The following is a 24,547-nucleotide window of genomic DNA, read 5'->3' as shown; positions in this document are numbered from 1 at the left end:
ACAGAACAGTAAGAGCCAAAGAGCAATGCCAGAGTTCTCAAGTATCTGGGACCAGAGGCTCCCAGATGATGGGCCCTCTTAGAAGAAACAGACACAGTGGGGTGGAGTTCTAGTTCCTGGTACCGTAGTTATTTCACCATCTTTTTAGACTTGGCACTTGATAGACAGCGACAGTCGCCAACCATACCACTCTTCCAGAGGCTTCACCTCTCTCTCCTTTCCTATCAGCTGACAAAATAGATGGCAGATATATCTCACTTCTTTTCACAGATAGTTGGGTTTCCTTCTGGGCTGCCCCCATGCTGAGACATATCTTGGCAAAACAAGCTGGCACCGTCACAGTTAGTCTAAGCCCTCCTTACTCAGAGCTGCAGCACAGTATCCCACAATGCTCCAGAGGTCTGCCCTGCTTCTCTGCTTCTTTCCTCGACCCCTGCCAGGGGAAGGGTGGGGCCGTCGTTAGGGTGGGAAGAGCTGAGACTCACCTGTCCCAGAGCCCTGCTGGAGGCTGCCTAAAATCTTCTCACCCAAGAGGTGAATCAGTCGGGTTACAACCTTGGGGTAAGGAAAGAGGAAAATCCCAAACCATGTCGTTAGATGTTGAAACACCGGGAACTGAAAAAGTCACAATGAAGTTCAAACAGCATACTGGGCCTGCTTTTTCAAAACTGTCAGTGACTGGAAGCAAACATGGGCTACAGATGACAAGAGCCCATGCACAGTTTCCTAGGTGCCAGATGAGAGACTCATCTGAGAGACATGCCTGCGGGATTCTCCCGACTACATCAGCTGATGTGGGAAGACAGGACCTGCGCTACAGAAATGGAGAAGTGAGACTAGCACCATCATGCACGCACCCATTGCTCTCTGTCCTTGATTACGGATGTGAGATGACGATGCCTCCTCAGCTCCTGTCCCTGTGGTTTCTCTACCATGAGGGACAGCAATGTGCATCAAAATAAAACATTTTTCCTTTGAGTTGCTTTTGTCAGGGTTTTTTATCTTATTTTATTTATTTATTTATCTTTTGTTTTATCGACAGAAATATGGAAACACAAAGGTGCAAAAGTGCACACTCTGTGACCTGGAGCCTGCTCCAGGCTCCCACACTCACTCCAGGTAGCAAATGACCCAAGACCCATCCACAAGCCCAGGCATGGTAAAGACAGTTGACAAGGCCACCTGAGATAGGGTTCGTCTCAGACAGGGCGTCTGCTTTTGTTTGGTATCATTTATGTGGCACCAGCCCTACTTCATTATTTGTAGTCTTTGTTTGTTTGTTTTGTTTGCAAGACAGAGTTTCTCTGTGAAACCTTAGCCAAGAAACTAACCTGAAACTCGCTCTTTAGACCAGGCTGGCACTGAACTCACAGAGATCTGCCTGCCTCCCAAATCCTGGGATTAAAGGAGTACACCGCTTCTGCATGGCTCACAAGGCCCACTTCACAAACTAAATGAATTAGGGATGCTTTTCTGAGCCCAGGATGGTGGGCTCAGAAACCACAGAAGATGTAAATGAAACTGTCGACATTTTCAGATATGAAACAAAATATAGTCTAAGTAGAGAAGTCTGAAAGTAAGTGCTGTGGGATAATGCTCTTGTACACTGTAAAGATTTGTCACTTGTATTAGTTTAATAAAACACTGATTGGCCAGTAACCAGGCAGAAGTACAGGTGGAGCAACCAGACTAGGAGAATTCTGGGAAGAGAAAAGGCAGAGAGTCAGTCACAAGCCAGACACTGAGGAAGTAAGATGAGAATGCCTTACTAAGAAAAGGTACTAAGACACACGGCTAAACACAGACAAGAATTATGGGTTAATTTAAGTTGTAAGAGCTAGTTAATAATAAGTCTGAGATAATAGACCAAACAGTTTATAATTTATATAGATTGTAAATTTATATTAATTATATAAATTTATTCTTTGGGACTAAATGGCTGTGGGACCAGGTGGGACAGTGATGTTTCCAGATGAGGCTATTGTTAATGTATTCTACCATTTACATATGAAGTAGAGAGAAGAGTTTAGAAAATTCCCCTGTTCCTTCACCCACCTCAGTAGTATTATTTTATAAACAAGCCCTTGGGAGTACTCACGGAATTCTATTATGAATATCTAAATGTTCTCTAAAGGCTAGGAGCCAAAGCAAACACCTATACTCAGCAAAGCATGATAGTGTGCACCTCTCATAGCAGCAATGGGAGGCTAAGGTGTGAGAAGCTTAAGTTTGAGGTCTGCCTGGACAATAGAAGTTCAAGGTCATCCTGGGAACCTAGCAATACCCTGTCCCAAAACTTAAAAAGAGCTGGGGATGAAGTTCAGTGCTATAGTGCTTGCTTAGCATATACAAGGCCCTGAGCTTAATTCCAAGTACCACAAATAAATAAATAAAATTTAAAAACAAGCAAATTCCAAGTGAGATTAATTCTGTTGTTGTTGTTGTTGTTTGGTGGGGGGAGACAGAGTTTCACTATTGTAGTCCTTGCTACCCTGAACTCACAATGTAGACCAGACTGGCTTTTAACTCACAGAACTCACACCTGTGACCTTCTGACTTCCAAATACTGGGATTAAAAGCAGACCACCATGCCTGGCCATTCAAGCTAAAATTTTAAAAGGTTATTACTCTGTCAAGTGGCAAAGGTTCAAGATAGGACAATAAATTCACGAAAAGGCAGCTGTATCTTAAAAAAAATAGAGGAAGCACAAGTGATGTACACCACTGTGATGTACCCAAGAGAACTGTGGTTCAGCAGCTGCCTGTGTTTGCTAGCATCCTAGGCTCAGGAACTACATCACACAGGGCTGGGAAGCAGCACAGCCACTTTGGATAACTGTGCAGTTCCCAAAACACACATCTATCTTGTGACCTAGCAAGAGAACAAGGGAAATGAATCATCTGTTTACAATAACATTTGTCAAGGATGTGTTCAACAGCCTTTTAAACCTAATAGTGCCAAACTGGAAACCATCCCAACACCATGACAGACAAAGGGACTGAGTACACAGTGGGATACTGCTGGACAATGAACAACCATTCACAAAAAGCTGCATTTTGTACTAGTTCATTCATCTAAAACTAACAAACAGGCTTGGATTATAACTCAGAGGTAAAGGAAATACTAACATACAATGCGCTATGTTTCATTACCAGTATCACACACATATACACACAAATTAAAAAAAGAAGAGGAGGAGGAGCTGGAAAGGAGGAAGAGGAGGAGGAGAGTTGGGAAGAAAAAAAATGGACACTGGACGGCAGTTTTAAGACTAAGGATAGTGGGGTGGTGGTGGCGCACACCTTTAAATCCCAGCACTCAGAAAGTAGAGGCAGGTTGATCTCTGTGAGTTCAAGACTGGCCTGGGGCTGGAGAGCTGGCTCAGTGGTTAAGAACATTGCCTGCTCTTCCAAAGGTCCTGAGTTCAGTTCCCAGCAACCACATTGTGGCTCACAACCATCTGTAATGGGGTCTGGTGCCCTCTTCTGGCCTTTAGGATCTTCTACAAAGAGAGTTCCAGGGACAGAGCAGAGAAATCCTGTCTCAAAAAGCAAACAAAGCATCAAAACTAAGAGCAGAATGCTGACTGGGAGCACCACCATGGGGCTCTCTGCGTTTTAGGCCACAGTGTAGGTTTTCCCCCTCTCTCCTGTGGCAACCTTGTCACTCACAGGCAGAGGGGACAACCAGAAAAGGAAGCTGACTAACAGCTCAGAGAAGGGCCTAAGTACTCCTCTTCTACCAACCACGGTAGATAGCAAAGCTCTCTTTATTTAATTTGCTATCCTAAGTTACAGATATTGTGTAGCAATTTCCTCCTATATAACACCTTCCATCTTAGAGGAAGCCCCTTAAGACACAGGATATTCTAAAGGGAGGTTATTAATCTATCCTGCAGGGAACCCCTCAGGTTCAGGAAGTAAACTACTTAAAGGCTTCAGCACATTCCTGAAACTTACCACATACGCAAGTCTCCTCTATGGAGAAGCATACACAAACAGTAAAGTCTGTGGAAAGACACTCTCAGACCAGCATAGCTGCCTGAGAGGCTCAGGTCGTCTGGTCCATCTGAGAAAGACGCCGTCCAACATTTCTGAGCTGTCTGTGAGTTGTGCAGTGAGCTCCATGCCTCCAGCTATTGTGAGCCATCACCCATGATGGAGCTGTCTTTGGGCCATTTCTGCTCTTGCTAAGTAACCCCTCACCAAACTCCTGTAAGCAACCCCAACGAAACTCACTGGGTTCATCAAGTTGCACTCTGGTGGCATTCTTCCTTTAGTCTATATCAGTTCCATATCTGAAGTAAGTCTGGTTTTTGCTCATGTTTCCCCAGGAATAGTGTCATACAACAACAGATAAAAATCCCCTGTCTGAAAGTATGACCTCTTGTGTCATTTTTACAACCTTCCACCCACCTGTTCCACAGTACATCGGTGTGATGTGGGATTCCCCTCTGAATGCTGTGAATATCATTGGTTAATAAAGAAACTGTCTTGGGCCTGTGCAGGGAATAGAGGTAGGTGGTGAAAACTAAATTGAATGCTAAGAGAACAAAAGGAGTAGTTAAGGAGAAGTCATGTAGCCCCCGCTGGAGACAGATTCTGGATGGAACTTTACCTGGTAAGCCCCAGCCATGTGATGATACACAGATTAATGGAGATGGGTTAGTTTAGGATATAGCCAGAAATACGCTAGAGTCATTAGCCAAGCAGTGTTTTAAATAATATAGTTTCTGTGTGACTATTTTGGGGCTGAGCGGTCAGGAACAAACAAATGGGTCTCCTTACAACATCTATGTGCACTTGATGAAATCCTACCTGGGCCAGAAATGCAGCTAGAACAGGGGCTGTGCACCACCCTTACCTGTGGGTACCTGCGCTTGATGGATGTCAGAGCTCCTGCTGGCAGCTTGGCCAGTTCTGAGTCCCGGACGGCATGCACTGTGGTTGCTCTGGCCTGGTGGGTTAGTGTCTCCACCTAAGGAAGAAGAGCCAAACTCTGAGGTCTCATAAATCAGTCAAGGTTCCAGAAGGCCAGACTGACCAAACCTGAAATACAGGCAAGTGTATGTGCGAGTCAGGTGGATAGAAGTTGTCTCAGAGTGTCTATTGCTGTGATAAAATACAATGACCAGAAGCACCTTTGGGAGGAAAGAACTTATTTCATCTCATACTTCTAGGTAACAGTCTATCACTGAGAGAAATCAAACTGAGCAAGAACCTGGAGGCAAGAACTAAAACAGAGGCCATGAAGAATCGCTGTTGGGCTGGAGAGATGGCTCAGAGGTTAAGAGCACTGACTGCTCTTCCAGAGGTCCTGAGTTCAATTCCCAGCAACCACATGGTGGCTCACAGCCATCTATAATGAGATCTGGTGCCCTCTTCTGGCCTGCAGGCATGGAGGCTGAACACTGTGTACATAATAAATAAATAAATCTTAAAAAAAAAAAATCGCTGTTTACTGACTTGCTCCTCCGGCTTGCTCATCCCACTTTCTTACACCACCCACAGTGAGTTGGTCCCCCCCCCAATCAGCAATCAAGAAAATGCCCCATAGTCTAGGGGGGGAATTTTCTCAATTGAGGTTCCCCTTCTAAAATGACTATAGCTGGGTCAAGATGACATAAAGGTAGCCAGCACAGCAGCCTAGAGGAACTGTATGGTCAGAAAGCATGAAAAGGAACAAAATGACCTAGCCAAGCCTTTACTCTGCATGAAGCTGGTGGGCTCTCACGTGTGACTGCTGTCCAAATTAATGGGATGTTCTAGAAGCCACAAGCACTCCTAGCAACCTCGAGAGTTCTCAGACATGGGCAGCAGCTGTCTCAGGGAACTCTGAACACCCCTCCAGATACAAATGCCTCTAATGAAGACACTCTAGGGGGCATCATCAGATGCATCCCTCAGAGCCTAAAGGAGTCCTGGAGCATGGTCTCCTTGGAACAAGACTCCTTTTCCGCTTCTGACCGTTATGAGAGCTCCCAAGTAGGAGTCTGCATCTAGACTCACAGGCCCCACACAGCATGGCTGCCCTAAGGTCAGGGAGTCCCAGACTCTGACATGGAAGAGCCACTGCGAGGCAGAGCGCAGTGGGAGGCTGCCAGGTGGGAGCAACACTGGAATGGGGGCTGCACAGAGGAAGTGGCCATTGGCACATGCTTGCCAATACCAAGAGGCTTCCCTAAGACCTGTTATCAGGTAGCAAAAAGCCCCTGAGCTTCCTAAAATAGCAGTCTAAAACTTCTTTACAAGCAGAAAGTCCTGGATGTATAGGAAAGTGGGGTGAGCAAGTCCTGGGGAATCGCGTCAGTAAGCAGCACTCCATGTCCTCTGCCTCAGTGACGGCTTGTTATCTGGAAGTATAAGAGAAATATTCCTTTTCCTCCACAAGTTGCTTTTGATCAGGGTGATTTACTATAGCAACAGAAACCGAAGACAATGGACGACACAGTGAGACCTCAAAGGAGAAGCAGGGAAGGGGTGCGGGTAGCTGGGTGATCAGGATATAGTCAGGGTACAAAAAACAGCTAACCAGACTCCAGAAGGAAACAAACTAAAGAATATAGCCTTGTAAGTAATTTTTGTTTGTTTATAAAGTAAAGGTACTTTTTAAAAACATCTGTGCTTAGGGCAGAGAGACGGCTCCATGGTTAAGAGTACTAGCTGCAGCATGAGTCTAGGGCAGTCAAAGCTACATAGTAAGGCCCTGTCTAAAAAAAACAAACAAAACAAAACAAAACAAGACAAAGGAGCACTGGCTGCTCTTCCAAATGACCTGAGTTTGATTCCTAGCACCCACAAAATGGCTCACAAATATCTATAACTCCAGTTCCAGGGACTCCGTGCCCTCTTTTTTCCTTTCCTTTTTAAACTCTAGCCCAGGCTGGCCTAGAACTCACAGAGATGCACTAACCTTCTGAGATTAAAGGTGTGTGACACCACTGTAAACTTTGATGCCCTCTTCAAGACTCTATGGGCACCAAGCATGCAAACATATCTACAGGCAAAACACCATGCACATTAATACATATATTTGTGCTAATCCATATAGGTTTACTGCTTTAAAAATCTATAATCCAAACATAGGATGCTGAAGCAATAGATTCATCACAATTAGGTCAGCTCAAATCTTATGGTGAGTTCCAAGCCTACCTGGGCTACAGTAAGACCTTGTATCAAGAGAAAAACAAACAACAGAAGTCAGACATGCAAGCTGGAATTTACTGTCCTATACTGCTCTACAAGCCCAACACCACAACATCCTGGGTCTGATCAGTAACAGACCAGGACAGAGAAACTTGTCCATGTAGGCAGCATTGGGAAGCTAGGATAAGCTGCCAGTTACCCTCAGTCAAGTCCTTCTGGACACTATTCACTCAGCATTGACTGGGCACAAAGTAGCAATGAGAAACCAGGGACCAGAATCCTGGACCTCCCTGAAGGCTAACCTAGGGCTCTAAACAAGGACAGGCCAGCAGGGAGTGGGGGGATGGCTATCTCCTGCAGGTCACTCAAGCTTCCTCCTCTCCAGGCAGGCAGGGTCCAGACTACCGTGGAGAGCAAAAAGGGCAGCTGGCACCTACCACACCAACAAGGTCTCCGCGGCCATATTCCCCTGCCAGGCGTTTTTTCCCATCATCCTTCCGGACCACAGAGCGCAGCCGGCCACTCAGAACGATGTATGTGCAGTCAGACTTGTCCCCCTGCCTGCAGAGACACAAAAGTGCTCAGCTCACCAGCCTAAGCTGCTCACAGAACCAGCTTCACCACAGCCAAGTGGACCCCAGGATGCAACAAATTAAAAGAACACAGACTTCTGGGTAATTTTTTGGTTTGTAAAGTACAGCTACTTTCCCAAGCAGGGGTGTCACAAGCCTTTAACCCACGCACGTAGGGACAGAGGCCAGCCTGGTCTACATCTGTACTTTCCTAGTCAGCTAAGGCGACATAGTGAGACCCTGTCTCAAATAAGAAAGTAAATCATTTTTAAAATGCAATTACTTTTTACTTTAAAATATTTGTGCTAACACATGTATTTACCACCACTTCAAACAATTTTAACTTTTTCTTGACTTAAATTTGAAGTGCCAATAAATATTGATAGCTATAATCTAGGTCTGTCTGTGACCTGAGCAGAGGCAAAGTCACCAAAGGCAGCCCAGTTAGCACATCAGCACCTTACAAAGCTGCTTCAGATGGCTCTGGGGTCTCTTGAGAGGATGGTTTGGGTTTATGTGTATGCACATGGGAAGGTGTTTGTTGAAAATGCTTTTGTGTCTGTGTATATGCACTGAACCCGGGATGACATCAAAGAATGTCACTATGGGTGCCAGAGGAGGGAGAGTGGATGAGAAAACTTACTCTTTTCATTGTACAGCCCTCAGGTATGGAGCCTTGTCTATTAGCAATACCACTATACATCAATAGGTAGATCCAGTGATGGGGACACCTGCAGGCCTCTGAATAGTGCACACCTTTGGGCCCCTCTATATACTATCTGTGGGTTCCTTTGTACACTACACATGTGTGAACCTCACCTGTATATGGCACGCCCAGCTTCTACTTCCATCCAGTCTAGAGCGAAGTCAATCTGTCGTACAAAGGAGGACATCCTCTTCACAACTGTGTGTGCCACACCCAGGACGATATCTGGCCGTTTCCTCATGATCCTGTCATGTGATCTCAAGTCATTTCCGTTCCGTCAGGTCTCCTCTCACCTCCCAATCTTCAGTTCAGTCCTGCTACACCCACTCCTCACACAGAGTCACGGCAACTGAGAGCAGGCAGAACTTTAACCCTGCCTATCACACAAGGACTCTTGATGCTTTACTTTGAGGGAAAAAGACACTAAGGGCTGAGACAGAATGGTGCCTAAGCAGCCATCTGCTCTTAGCTGCACAGGGACAATGGATTTGGTGGAATAGGAGAAGGCCACCCATAGACTGTCCACTCTATGAAAGTCCCCTGAACACAGGCTGCACATCAGTTCCAGGTTTTGGCAGCAAGATTCCACCCACCACATACTCAAACCCATGAGTATAAGCAACAGCAAATACAATGAGGTATCCCAATGCTAGCAAAGTTGTTTCAAGGGACTTTGAACCTGAAGGGCATGGAGTCTACCATGGGTGGGTACAGAGTGCTTAGGTTCTGACCCAAGAACACTGTCATCTCTCTGGTGACTGTATGTGGACAGACAATGGAAGGCAGGGCAACAAGGTTATCGTGGTAGCTCCAGGGCTGGGAGGGAAAGAACCAAGGCTGAGAGACTCCAGACCTTGGCCAACTAACAGGAGAGATGGAGTTGCCAGTCTATAAGCAACAGAAAAACAGAGCATTGCCTCAGGTACTACAAAATGGAGGGAATGGAGTCCCTTCACCTTCCCAGGGTAGTAAGATAAATACTAGATGATGATAGCTTCAGAGAAGTTAATTGAATATAATTTTATCCCCAAGACTGGATGAGAGTCCCTAGGACATTTGCTGGACCATGTCTGCAGAGTGAGAAATACTTCTATCAGGAGTTTTTTTGCACATACAACCACATACATCCAGACAAGGACATTCAGTATAAGATACATAGAGATACACATGGGTAAAGATATGTAACAAATGTACACATAGACACAAATATGTAAACAGGTCACAGAAATAGACATGTATATACATAGACAATGATATGTACATATGGATACAAATGTGGACATAGACAAGGATATGCAAACACACATATACACAAAAGCTCACAGAGAGCTGGAGAGATGGCTCAGAGGTTAGGAGCACTGGTTGCTCTTCCAGAGGTCATGAGTTCAATTCCCAGCAACCACGATGGCTCACAACCATCTGTAATGAGATCTGGTGCCCTCTTCAGGCCTGCAGGGTATATACATAATAAATAAATCTTAAAAATAAAACCCAAAAGCTCACAGAGAAACATAAGGACATATAGACACACACAGAGGAACATAGACATGCATACACACAGTACCATATAGACACACTCAAACATGTGGACAAGGACATGTAGTCTCACACACACACACACACACACACACACACACAGATATCCTACATAGATTTGTAGGATAACAGACAGACACACATGCATGGGAAGGCTATGTCAAGGCCAGAGGAGCAAAGAGAAAGAGAACAAGAATGGGATCCTGACGACCATATGAGGCAATTCCTCTTCACCCTTCTGACTATCCTTGAGCTTTGCCCTGGAACCAGAGCCACACTCCGATAGAGAAAGCAGCATATGTCAGATAGCACAAGTCAAGAGGTTCTCTGAATGACTGAGCCTGTGTATGGGTACGGACGTATGCAGTCACCTAGCTAAAGAGCCAGCTAAGCGCAGCAGTAGGTCTAATCCTGAGAGCCCTCAGGGACAGAGGATCCAGGAGACAGGTAAGCAGGACAGAGAAGGGCATAGAAAGTGCCTCCGCATTTCAGAGTGGATCAGAGAAGGGAACAAGGTGACTCACTCATAGAAGTGGGCCTTAGAGATGGACAAAAAGCTGCAGTCTCTGTTGGCTTTGATGGTGAACATTAGGGGCTCTCCAGTGAGCACTGCCAGCTGCCCCACCATTTCCCCAGGATGTGTGAGAAACAGGCACGTATCCTCCAAGCTGTCGATCTTCTGTTGGTATACATGCAGCAGCCCCGAGACCACAAACAAAATATTGACATCCTGATAAAAACAGAAAAGGCTTCAGGAAGACAGATATGACAGTGGCCTAGTAAGCCCCATGGGCCCCACAGAGTCACACATGGTACAAGCAGCTGCTTCTTTGCCTATTCTAGGGTAACCTAGTCTTGGGCACATGTTTCCACTGAAAATATTATAGCAGTTCTATAACTTTATTATTTAGTTGAATGGTGTCTATGACTTATTTATCCATTACAGGAAATTTAGTTTTTCAAATCTCAAACACACATCCCTTCCCTCCTTACACACCCTTCTACTGCTCTACATAAATGTCAGCTATTTTCCTATAGAAGCCAAGGTGCGACTCCATGCTTCGAAGCCTGTCTATAATCTACACCTCTGCTACATTTAAAGTCACATATTTTGATTCAAAATCCACAAAAACATGCAGGTCCAAATTCCAACTTTGTATCTATTATGGGACTCTGCAAACCTTCTCACCCCAAGTCTTTAGATTCCACAAAAGGAGCCAGGGTAGCAGGAACAACCATGGAGAAGCCTGGTGTCAAGGCCCCAAGCTGCCCAGAGACTAAGACAGTCCCCAGAGGCGAGAAGTCTGGTATCTGGACAACTTCACCCATACTCCACCCAGCACTGAGCTGCAGGCCGGGACAGCCGGATGACCAGCTTTTTAGGATTGAGGTCCTTCACTCACCTGGTCTCCCTGTTTTGACACTACAGTGCCTGCAGGAACATGAAGAAATGTCACCCGGCCATCCAACAGGGATGGGTCCTAAAATAAAACAGATTTCAGGAAGTGAAGAGGTACTTACGAGAAGACACAGAAGATAGGACCTGAGAGGACAGAGCAGAGGCATCATGGGTATGGCTGTATCAAGTGCTTATATCTAAGGACTGTCTACTAATTTGGACAAGGCAGTATGCTGCATAAAAGATAAGAGGAATGCAGCAGAAAATGCAGAGATGCAGACCAGTATGCATGTGACTTACACAGGACAGCGAAGGAATTTAGAGTAAGAAAAGACAGTTCATTTCATAAAGGTCACTGGCAAAAAGAGAAGACACCAAACTGGGCTGCCCTGTCCACACTCTACAAAAACTAGCCAACTGCCAAGTGCTGCATTATGCACCCAGAATCCCAAACACTCAGGAGACCAAGGCAGAAGAATTACTTCATCTTAGAATTTCGGGTCCAGGGGATGGAGAGTTGGCTCAGCGGTTAAGAACACTGGCTATTCTTCCAGAGGTCCTGAGTTCAATTCCCAGCAACCATATGGTGGCTCACAACCATCTGTAATGAGACCTGGTGCCCTCCTCTGGCCTGCCTGTCTACCAGCCTGGTCTACAAGAGCTAGTTCCAGAACAGGCACCAAAGCTACAGAGAAACCTTGTCTCGAAAAAAAAAAAAAAAAAAAATTCATGTCCAGCATGAGAGCTCTCGCTCTTTCCTTTTTGAGTCATGGGCTCATCTTAGATAAATCTAATGAGGGTACCGTCTCCTATTCCACCTGCAAAATCTGACTTTCCTACATGCCACATAAGGTCAGGAACAGGCTGGAATTCAACTTGACTGGGGAAGCTTGCAGAGATTGAGTCTGTATATATGTGGCCATGATACCTGCAAAGGACTTAAATCCACAGCTCTTGGCAATAATAAAGCAAAATAATAACAAAGGTCACTGGCCACCATTAGGAAATATCAGTAAGGGGCTGGAGAGATGGCTCAGTAGTTAAGAGCATTTGTTGCTCTTGCAGAGGATCCAGGGTTGTTTCTAAGCACCTACATGGTGTTTAAATCATCAGACGCCATCTCTGAACCCTCACTAAACTCGAGGGAAGAAAAGTTAGCTGAGAGAAAAGAAAAGAAGTTGTGAGAAAAAAGTCAGAAAGGGAAGGGAAGCAAAGAAAAAAGCTGTGGGGCCACAGCTAGCCCAGCAGGGACCTCTCAGTCACTTACGGAGTTACTGGGCTAACTAGAACGTCAGACACTAGCCAAACAGTCTTGTCTACTGCAGAAAGAAGAGCGTCATCTTAGGGCTCCCATAATGTCAACAGTGAATGCTCCAATGCCACACAGAACCATAGATGGCCTGAGCAATAGCCAGAAGGGGTTAAGTGCATGTGGTTCCAATGGAAAGACCTCTTACAGAGAACACTACTGAACAAAAAGGAAACTCTAAGACATTTAGCAATACCTAGAAATATCTTTGTGAGTGTGTGTGTGTGTGCGCGCGTGTGTGTGTGATTAGTGCGTGTGTTTTCACCCATATGTGTGTATGCGGAGGTCAGAAGTTGGCATCAGGTCTCTACAATTCTCCACATTTAAAAATGTTTATTGCATTTATGTATTTATTTGCGGGGGAGGTACCAACACAGAAGTGCCACACTGTACATGTGGAGGGCAGGGGACAACCTGCAGGAGTTGGTTCTCTCTCCTTCCATTATGTGGGTCCCAGGGGTCAAACTCAGGTCATCAGGCTTGGTGGCAAGTGCCTTTACCCACGAACCACCTTGACATCCCACTTTTTGTTTGCATTTAAAATTTATTTGGGGCTCGAGAGATGGCTTAGTGGTTAAGAGCACTGGTTACTCTTCCAGGGAACCTAGGTTCAATTCCCAGTATGCACATGGCAGCTCACAACCGTTTGTAACTACAGTTCCAAAAATTCCCAATTTCCTTACACAGACATGTATACAGGCAAAACACCAATGAACATAAATTTAAAAAAAAATGGAGAGAGGGTTTCTCTAGTTTTGGAGCCTGTCCGGGAACTAGTTCTTGTAGCCCAGGCTGGCCTTGAACTCATAGAGATCCACCTGCCTCGCCTCCCAAGTGCTGGAATTAAAGGCGTGAGCCACCACTGCCAGGCTAAATAAAAAAATTAAGTATTTATTTTTATTTTATGTGTATGGGTGTTCTATCTGCATATAAGTGTACCAGGTGCATGGAGAGCCAACAAAGTTTAGAAGAGGGTGTCAGATACCCTAGAACTGGAGTTACAGAGTTGTGAACCAACTGGGAACTGAAGCCTAAACCTCTGTAAGAGAAGCAAATACTCTTAACTGCTCCAAGACATTGCTCTAATCCCTCCACCTTATTTTTTGCAACTGGGTCTCTAACCAAACAGGGTGCTCCCTGTTTCAGCTAGCCCCTAGGCATACTATTCAGCAAGCCCCCAGAACTTGCTTATTTCTGTCTGTGCCAACACTGCCCTAGGCCTGAGGCTACACACACACACACACACACACACACACACACACACACACACACACACACACAGGGGGGGGGGGGGGGGGGGGGGGGGGGGGGGGGGGGGGGGGGGGGGGGGGGGGGGGGGGGAGGGAGACAGCTGCTTACACACTGATAGCCACTCCCCCTATGAGTGCTGGGGATATAAACTCTGATCCTCATACTTGGACAGCAAGCAAGCACTTTGCCCACTGATTCATCTTCCAAGCCCCAAATTAGAAATATCTCAACAATGACAGCAGATTTGTCTAAGTGAAAATCATAGAACCATATAAAATAAACAAACTTAGGCCCCCAGCTTGGGAGACATTTGCTGTTCAAGTGCAGGCCACATTAGTCAGAAGAACAGGTACCCATCAGCTCAGTTGGAGACTCCCTGCTCAACCACAGACCACACTGGTCACCAGAACTCCAGACAGGCCACCCACAGACCTCCCCCACTCCCTCCATGCCCTCTCCCCTCCTTATCACCACATCCCAGCCCTCAACTTACGTGGAGACTCCCTGCTTCAACCACAGACCACGCTGGCCACCAGAACTCCAGGTAGATCACCCACCCCTGGAACTCCTCTACTCTCTTGGTGTCCTCCATTATCCCCAAGCCTTCCTCCCCTCCTCCTGGCTGTGACCTACCCAAGTTGGGTGGAGACCTCCTGCTCAACCACAAGCCATACAGGCCAGAAGACCACAGAGGAAACAGAAACCAAGGAACGAAACGTCCATCAAAAGAAGACAAACTCAGAGCTAGGCAGCACCTAGATCTATAATCACCCCAAACCCAGAAGCCTAGACACAAGTTTAAGAATAAATAACAACAACCAGGGAAATATGTCACCATCAGGGTCTAGCTATCCTACTGCAGCAAGCCCTGAATATTCCAACACAAAAGAAGTACAAGAAAAAGACCTTAGGGGCTGGAGAGATGGCTCAGTGGTTAAAAGCATTGCCCGCTCTTCCAAAGGTCCTGAGTTCAATTCCCAGCAACCACATGGTGGCTCACAACCATCTGTAATGAGGTCTAGTGCCCTCTTCTGGCCTGCAGGCATACACACAGACAGAATATTGTATATATAATAAATAAATAAAATATTAAAAAAAAGAAAAGGACCTTAAAACCAACTTTATGAAGATGATAGAGTTCCTTAAAGAAGAAGTGAAAAAAATCCCTTAAAGAAATAAAGGAAGAGACAAAAAATGGAGGGAATGAATAAATCCCTTAAAAGAAAGCCAAGAAAATAAATGAAGGGAACAAATAAACATGTCAAGACCAGAAAATGGAAATAGAAGCAATAATGAAAACTCAAACTAAGGGAATTTTGGAAATGGAAAAATCTAGGTAAGTGAACAGGAACTACAGATGCAAGCATCACCAACAGAATACAAGAGATGGACGAGAGATCTCAGTTGTTGAAGATATGATAAAGAAAAACAGATACATCAGTCAAAGAAAATGTTAAATCTAAAAAATTCCTGACACTAAACACCCTGCAAATCTGGGACACTATGAAAAGGTCAAACCTAAGAATCATAAGAATATAAGAGAAGAATCCCAGCTCAAAGGCCCAGAAAACATTTTCAACAATATCATAGAAGAAAAATTTCATAATCTAAAGAAGGCAACATCTATAAAGGTACAAGAAGCTTACAGAACACCAAATAGTTTGGACCAGAAAAGTAAGTCCTCTCATTACGTAATAACCAAAACACTAAACATACAGAAGAAAGAAAGAATGTTAAAAGCTATAAGGGAAAACTTATTGGAATTACACCCAACTTCCCAATAGAGACTCTAAAAGCCAGAAGGGCCTGGACAGATGTCCTGCAGACTGTAAGAGACCACAGATGCCAGCACAGACACTATACTCAGCAAAACTTTCAATTACTACAGATGGAGAAAACAAGGTATTCCATGACAAAATCAAATTCAAAAGTATCTAACTACAAATCCAGCTCTACAGAAGGTACTAGAAATAAAACTGCAACCCTAAGAGGCTAATTACACAGGTGCAAACACAGGAAATAAGTAATCTTACACCAGCAAAACCAAAAGGGAAACACACACACACATACCACCACCACCACCACCACCACTACCACCACCACCAACAACAACAAAATGACAGGAATTAACAATCATTGGTCATTGATGGACTTAATTTCCCAATAAAAAGACAGAGACTAACAGAATGGATGCAAAAACAGGATCCATCCTTCTGTTTTATACAAGAAACACACCTCAACATCAAAGATAAATATTACCTCAGAGTAAAGGGTTAAAAAAAAAGATTTTTTCCAAGTAAATGAACCTAAGAAGCAAGCTGGTGTAGCTATTCTAATTCTAACAAAACAGTCTTCAAACCAAAATTAATCAAAATAGATGGAGAAGGGCACTTATTCATCAAAGGAAAAATCAACCAAGATGATGTTTCAATTCTTTTTTTAATTGTTTTTATTGAGCTATATACTTTTCTCTGCTCCCCTCCCTTCTTCTCCTTCTACCCTCTCCCATGATCCCATGCTTTTTACTCAGGAGAGCTTGTCTTTTCCTACTTCCCATGTAGATGAGAGATGTTTCAATTTTTTTTTTTTGGTTTTTTGAGACAGGGTTTGAGATGTTTCCATTTTTAACATCTATGTCTCAAATGTAAGGGCACCCACATTTGTAAAAGAAACACTACTAAAGCTTAAATCACACACTGATAGTGCAAGACTTCAATACCCCACTCTCACCAATGGACAGGCCATCCAGACAGGAACTAAACAGAAAACACTGGAGCTAACAAACATGAACCGAATGGACCTAATAGATATCTACAGAACATTTCACTCAAACACAAAATAACATACCTTCTTCTCAGCACCTCATGGAACTTTCTCCAAAATTGGCTATTTGCTAAGCCACAAAGCAAGTCTCAATACATACAAGAAAACTGAAATAACCCCCTATATCCTATCAGACCACCATGGATTAAAGTTTGATTTCAGAAACAACAGAAAGCCTACAAACTCATGGAAACTGAACAACTCTCTACTAAATTACTGGGTCAGGACAAAAATAAAGAAGTTAAAGACTTCCTAGAACTCAAGGACAATGAATGCACAATAAACCCAAACTTATGGGACACAATGAACAGTGCTGGAAGGAAAGCTCATAGCTCTGAGTGACTACATGAAAAACTGGAGAGATCTCATACTAGCAACTTTATACAACACCTGAAACTTCTAGAACAAAAAGAAGTTAAGCAAACCCAAGAGGAGTAGACAGCTGTTCATGTGATGTGTTGGTTCAGCTAAGAAGTGAAGCTAAGGCTCTGGAAGTGGAGTTTCCCCGCCACACACACACACACACACACACACACACACACGTGCGCGCGCGCACACACACATGCACACACACACATATGCATGTGCACGCACATACACTCACACACACACACCATTTCAGACCCAAGCGTGTGTGTCTCACAGTGTGCCACAAGGCACTTTTGTAGCACATAAAATATGGAAGGCACTGACTTCACTAGTGACTAAAGAGAAAGTTACATAAAAATTTTCCTCTATACCTCCAGAACATTCAAAATTGAAAACTTTAGAGACTGAGGTGTGGTTCAGGAACACAGTTCTTACCTACCCTGAAATATCACACATACACACAGAGTAAAGAGCACAGAGAGAGAGGAAAGGCTTGACACTCTCAAAGGCTAGCTGGTAATGATACAAGTCTTGAGTCTGCCCCAGCTTCACAGGGAAAAAATTAGAGATGCTCATGGCCTAGCATCCATGTCCAGGCCCACATCAAAGATGAGCAAGGCATCCCTAGTGACTGGAAACAAATGGGCCACTCTAACCTCTCAAAGCAACCCTGTGCTGGCACTCCATGTGTCCACCAGTGATGTGGGTGATCCAATGACTAAGATCAATATACTTACAGAATGGGCAGTGATGGCAGGGGCTGAATTCCAACTCAGGCCACCCTATGAGTGAATCAACATGCTGAACACACAGCAATCATTCTAAAGAGCATACCTAGCAAGAATTACTCTGCTTAGGATCAAGTGAAATCAACCATGGCATCTAGGAATATAGCATGACACAGAGAAGGGCCTCTTTTGGGGAGAAGGGGCTGCACCAAGATATCAGAGTGGGTCTGAGGACTGTTCACAGTTTGCATCTCATCCATGTGCTGGTATGATAGTTTGAATGAGAATGATTCTAGCTGAATGGTGGTACACACCTTTAATCACGGCACTTGGGAGGCAGATCTCTGATACAAAGCCAGTCTGGTATACAGAGTGAATTCCAGGACAGTCAGACCTATGCAGAGAAACCCTGTCTCGAAAAACCTAAAGGACTCTCATATTTGAATACTTGGTCCCCAGTTGGTGAAACTGTGAAGGATGAAGAGACATAGTCCTGTTGGACTGGTGTGTCCCTGGGGGTGGGCTTTGACGTTTCAAAAGACTCGCATCATTCCCAGCTGTGCCTCTCGGCTTCCTGTTTGTGGATCAGGATGCGAATGCGAACTCTCAGCAGTTGCTCCAGCACTGTGCTTCCCGATGGCTGTCATGCTTCCCACTATGACGGGGATTGGCTCCTGTCCTGAACTGTAAGCCCCAAATCAACTCTTCCTTCTATAAGTTACCTTGGTCATGGTGTTTTACCACAGCAAAGAGAGGAAGTAATATAGCTGGTTTTCTGGGTCCTCATTAAAGTGAACACAGGTATTTTCCTGCCTCTGTATACAAGGTCTTCAATTTTTTTTTTATTTATTATGTATACAGTGTTCTGCCGACGTGTATCCTTGCAGGCCAAAGAGGGCACCAGATCTCATTATAGATGTTTGTGAGCCACCATGTGGTTGCTGGGAACTGGACTCAGGACCTCTGGAAGAGCACACAGTGCTCTTAACCACTCAGACATCTCTCCAGTCCCCGGTCTTCAAATTTTTTAAAAGCATGAGAGACATTGCAAGGGACATGGCTAAGTCAATAAAACTTGTCTTACAAGCACAAGGACCTGACTCTGGTTCCTAGAAGTAGACGCACTTAGAATCCCAGTGCTGGGGAGGCAGTGACAAGGGGATCCTGGACGTTCACTGGTCAGCCTGATCAGCAGTCTTCACTCAGTAAGAGACCCTGTCTCAAGGAGGTGGACATGTTCCTAAGGATAACACCCAAAGTTGTTCTCTAGCCTCCACGTGTATGTACCAACACTGTGGTGGTCTGAATAAGAATGGCCCCCATAGGCTCATAGACTTGAGTCATTAGGAAGTGGCACTATTTGATAGGGACTAGGAAGGTGGCCTTGTTGAAGTAAGTGTGTCACAGGAGATGGGGGACTAGAGGGGTAGGCTTTGGGGTCTCAAATGGTTAAGCCAGGCCCATGGTCTCTGCCTTCCTGTTGCCTACCCATCCAGATGTAAAACTGTCACCTACCTCTCCAGCACCGTGTCTGTCTGCATGCTGCCATCCTTCTGCCATGACAACAATGGACTAAACCTCTGAATGTAAGCGAGTCCCAATTAAATGCTTTCTTTCCTAAGTATTGCCATGTCCATGACGCCTCTTCACAGCAACAGAACACTGACTAAGACACACGTATATACATATGTGTTCATGCACTTAAAAAAATATGAGGGATACACTGTGCTCTAACACTCATGAAGCTACGGCAGGGCCTAGATTTTAAAATAACAACACTGGGCAGTGTGCCACACGCCTTTAGTCCTAGTACTCAGGAGGCAGAGGCATGCAGATCTCTGAGTTTGAGGCCAACCTGATCTACATAGAGTTCCAGGTCAACACAGAGAAAGCCTGTCTCAAAAAACAAATGAAAAACCCCAAACGAAACAAAATAAACAACAAACAAACAAAATCCACACACAAAAAAAAACAACAAAGAGGGAAAATCACTAAAAATACGTATGTGAGAATGAAGGTCTAAACACCCCCATCCACCTGCAGATGGGGAGCCCCACTTCTGGAAGGCCTGGATGAAAAAGAGGACCACAGTGCAGGAAGCATTAGAGGGACGTGCTGCCCAGGGCACGGGAAATGAAGAAACAGTACTGTGGGAGCAGAAGTTGTCACGTCCCCTCTCTGAGCCCACCCACTTACATCTAACTTCATCAGCGTAAGGAGGTCCTTCGTGGCGGCTTTGAAGATGGTGTCTGCCTTCCCTCTGGCCCCAGCCTCATTCCAGGATTTTTCTGAGTAGTGGAAGATGGCAGAGGGGCTCTCTGCAAGAACCACGCTTTTCTTCGACTTGAAAAGGACAAAGACACAAGGCATCAGAAGAGGTGCCAAGAGGAAAGGATGCAAGTGCATCTCCGTGACCCACTACTGACACTGGTGTTGTCAGAGACGGACCACATCCCAAGCACTCACAAGCAGGGGAGTGGGCAAGGCCCCAAGGGGACAATAGGAAGATGCACGGATATACCTTGCTGGACACAGAGTTCCCAAGTTGCTCATCTGAGTGTGGCCAAACCCTGGCACGGTTGTACGCCATCCCGAGGTCTGAGGTGGCCCCCTCATGGCTTTCTAAAGACAGAAAGAAGACTCAGTTTACTGCCCTGCTGCTGGCCCATATGCACAGGCACACAAAGGGCAGGCTGACTGAACAGCATAAACCTGGTAAGGTAAGCCTCAAATCTCTAGACAGCAAGGTTGCATGCAGGTCACTTACATTAATACAGTCAAAACAATCACACACATAAAATAAAAATAAATAGGGACTGGAGAGATGGCTCCACAGTTAAGAACTCTTGTTACTCTTGCAGAGAACATGGTTTTGATTCCCAGTACTCACATAACGTCTCACAACTGGCTGTAATTCCAGTTCTAGGAGACCCAACACCTTCTTCTGACCTCTTCAGGTACCAGAAACACATGTGGTGTGCATATATACATACAGATAAAACACTCTTACAAATAAAATAAAAAATAAGTATGAAAAATACAAATAATAAATATTTTTAAAGAAATAAAAAGGGCCAGGCATTGGTGGCATAGGCCTTTAATCCCAGCACTTGGCAGGCAGATCTCAGTGAGTTTGAGGCCAGCCTGGTCTACGAATTGAATTCCAGGAATTGTAGCCAGGTCTACACAGAGAAACCTTGTCTCAAAAGTAAATAAATAGATGATAGATAGAAAGATAGATAGATAGATAGATAGATAGATAGATAGGCAGACAGACAGACAGACAGATAGAAAAATTAGTTGGGAAATGGGAACAGAAAGATCCTTATTGTTCACTCATTAGCCAGATTGGCCAGTCTAGACTATTGGGCAACCCTAGGTCCCAGTGAGAGACTCTCTCTCAAAGAAAACTATGGCTCCTAAGGAATGATATCAGTGATTGTCCTCTGGTCTTCACAAGTATACACCTACACACACACACACACAGAGATACACACATAGATACACACAGATACACATACAGATACATACACACACGAGAGATACATACATTCATACATACATACATATGTATGTTCATACATTCATTCATTTATACATACATAGAGAGTGTGCAAGCTCAAGCAGGCTTAAATCTGAAGCCAGACTGTAGCAGTGAGGGTCCACTGTGTTTCTCTGATGGAGGAAAATGGCTTTCTGGGTGACAGGGGAAGCACTACCTGCAGTGGCTACACATAGTATTCCAATCGGAAAGAAAATTTAAGGTCAAAAATCACTGATTTAAAGCAGTTCTAGAAACATGAAAAATGGTTCAGTATTAAGAGCAAGTACCGTTCTGGTCTTGCAGAAGACCAAAGTTCAGTTCCTAGAATCCACACTAGGTGGCTCACAACCCTCCCGTAACTCAGGTCTAGGGGGATTCGGTCCTCTGACCTCCACAAACACCAGCATTCACATGCACATACCTACACAAATAATTTTTTTTTTAATGAAAATCAATCTTTAAACTGGCTCTAAGTGATCACTGAGGTTGGCATCAAACTCTTCAGAAACTGTATGTGATATGGATGTCCAAGTTTAGACAACAGCCATTGGAAAGTAGCCCAGGCATGGGAGCCCATGGCCACATGTTTCAAACCTGCACTACGAGACGGCACATTCTACCCAGAGCAGTCAGCCACAGGACGCTGACAGAACCAGAGAAAGGTGCAGAGAGCCCAAAGAGAAGCCCTTGACACACACTACATGCCACAAGAGAGCGTGTGCCCCGGTGAAGGGCTGTGGTTAGGATACTACCTAAGTCAGCCATGCAGGAGGCTCACACTTGAAACCTACGCATTCAGGAGGTAGAGGTTGGGAATTATGAATTCAAACCTGAGCAATACAGCAAGGCTCTACTGAGGGAGGGAAGAAAGAGAGGGCTATGACCTTAATATAATCTTTCTTTTTTTTTAAATATAATCTTTCATATGCTAAAGGAACATAGCTATAAAAAGAAGCTTGGGAGCTGGATAAGTGGGTAAAGTACTTGCTATGCAAAGATTAGACCCTGAGTTCAGATCCTAGCACCCATCTAAAAGCCACTGTGATAGCATATTAGGTATAATCCCAGTGCTGGGAGGCAGAGGCAGGCAGATTCCTGGAAACCACTGGCTAGCTCGGGCTACAGAGTGAGATCCCAGCCACATCTCAGCAACCAACCAACCAAACAACAACAAGAACAACAAATAACATATAAAAGCTAATACTTTAGGGATGAGAAACTAACATAGACTCAGAAATACAGAAGACAGCATTTTTAAAAAGCCAGAGAATGGGGGCTGGAGAGATGGCTGAGCAATTAGGAGCATTGACTGTTCTTCCAAAGCATCTGAGTTCAGTTCCCAGCACTCACGTGGCAGCTCACAACTGTTGGTAACTCTAATTCCAGGGGACCCAACACACTTACACAGACATACATGCAGGCAAAACACCAATGTGCATAAAATAAAAACAAACAAATAAATAAAAGTCAGAGATTGTTTCATGAATGATATTAGGCAGACTATCATACAGAATACAACAAGCTAAGTTTCACTGGCTTACACTACAAAAATGAAAAACAGATGGAACTAACAAAATAATCTGGAATATATATATGATCTAAGAATAAGCAAAGAATAAAACATAAAAAGCTAACTCAGCTGGGCGGTGGGGGCTCACACGTTTAATCCCAGCATTCAGGTGGCAGAAGCAGGTGGATCACTTTGAGTTTAAGGCCAGTCTGATCTCCAAAGCAAGTTCCAGAGCAGCCAGAACTGTTGTTATACAGAGAAACTTTGTCTCGTGGGGGGGGGGGGCTAACTACAAAGGTACCCAATATTCACCCTGCCTTCCTTCCTTGGTTTCTTTACTTCCTCCTGTCTTCCTTTCTGCCTGCCTTTCTTTCAAGACAGAATCTCACTATATATCCCTGACTTTGAACTCGTTATGTAGACCACTCTGGCTTGAATTCACAGAGATCTCCTGCCTCTGTCTCCCCAGTTCTGGGGTGATGAGCATGAGCCACTGAGCAAGTCAATTACTTGTTCTCAGTAGAAGCACAGTGTCCTGAAGATAAGAAGGCCCCTGCAGTGAATTCTCTGACAGAAGGAGACAGGAGAAGGTATTTGTTAACAGTTAAGATTAAAGAAGCAGCCAGGCAACGGTGGCGCACACCTTTAATCCCAGCACTTGGGAGGTAGAGGCAGGCAGCTCTCAGTGACTTTGAAGTCAGCCTGGTCTCTACAGAGTGAGTTTCAGGATAGAGGATAGTCAGACCTGTTACACAAAGAAACCCTGTCTTGAAAAACAAAAATCAACCAACCAAACAAAAAAAGATTAAAGAAGAAGCTGGAACTGGAGAGATGGCTCAGAAGTCAAGAGCACTGGCTGCTCTTCTAGAGGTCCTGAGTTCAATTCCCAGCAACCACATGGTGGTACATGACCACCTATAATGACTCTGGCACCGTCTTCTGGAGTGCAAGCAGAGCACTGTATATATAATAAATCTTTGAAAAAATAAGATTAAAGAGACTGAGGCAAGAAGATTGTGAGTTTGACGCCAGCATGTAAGTATGTAGTAAGACCTCATCTCAAAAAAAAAAACTTAAAAAAAAAAAAGAGGTGAGATCTCCACTAGAGCACATAAACAAGGGGGAAAAGCTCCAGAAGCCATGTAGAATACAGCGGCTATCAACCAGGTAAGAAAAGGTGAAGTCTGACAGCTTTTAAATGAAACAGAAAGCCAACAAGCTACACAAAAGAAAGAGAGAAAGAGAAACAGGGAGCTGGAGAGATGGCTCAGTGGTTAAGAGTACTGACTGCTCTTCCAGAGGTTCTGAGTTCAGTTCCCAGCAATCATCTGGTGGTGGCTCACAACCATCTACAAAAGGATCTGATGCCCTCTTCTGGCATTACAAATGTTAAAAATAAGCCGGGCGGTGGTGGCGCACGCCTTTAATCCCAGCACTCGGGAGGCAGAGGCAGGCGGATCTCTGTGAGTTCGAGACCAGTTTTGTTTTTGTTTTTCGAGACAGGGTTTCTCTGTGGCTTTGGAGCCTGTCCTGGAACTATCTCTGTAGACCAGGCTGGTCTCGAACTCACAGAGATCCGCCTGCCTCTGCCTCCCGAGTACTGGAATTAAAGGCATGCGCCACCACCACCCGGCTATAATTATCATTTTTTAAA

General features: G+C 44.7%; 1 protein-coding gene across 3 annotated transcripts in view; it reads right to left on the bottom strand.

Annotated features, from left to right (window-relative positions):
• Pnpla7 (patatin like phospholipase domain containing 7) overlaps positions 1-24,547 on the bottom strand; it is a 70,920-nt gene that overhangs the window by 28,168 nt on the left and 18,205 nt on the right. For all 3 annotated transcript variants that reach the window (XM_050155316.1, XM_050155314.1, XM_050155315.1), the window contains 8 exons: positions 20,361-20,461; positions 20,036-20,182; positions 11,364-11,441; positions 10,485-10,690; positions 8,538-8,669; positions 7,584-7,707; positions 4,865-4,978; positions 486-555 (listed from right to left, as the gene is read on the bottom strand). In XM_050155316.1, the coding sequence (XP_050011273.1) occupies positions 486-555; positions 4,865-4,978; positions 7,584-7,707; positions 8,538-8,669; positions 10,485-10,690; positions 11,364-11,441; positions 20,036-20,182; positions 20,361-20,461 (972 nt within the window). The remainder of the gene's footprint in view (positions 1-485; positions 556-4,864; positions 4,979-7,583; positions 7,708-8,537; positions 8,670-10,484; positions 10,691-11,363; positions 11,442-20,035; positions 20,183-20,360; positions 20,462-24,547) is intronic.

Source organism: Alexandromys fortis, unplaced genomic scaffold (genome assembly GCF_014885135.2).
Source record: "Alexandromys fortis isolate MF-2015 unplaced genomic scaffold, M_Fortis_MF-2015_v1.1 scaffold_72, whole genome shotgun sequence".
Classification (NCBI taxonomy): Eukaryota; Metazoa; Chordata; class Mammalia; order Rodentia; family Cricetidae; genus Alexandromys; species Alexandromys fortis.
Note: the sequence above shows the minus strand (reverse complement) of the source record. Positions and strands in the feature narration are given on the sequence as shown.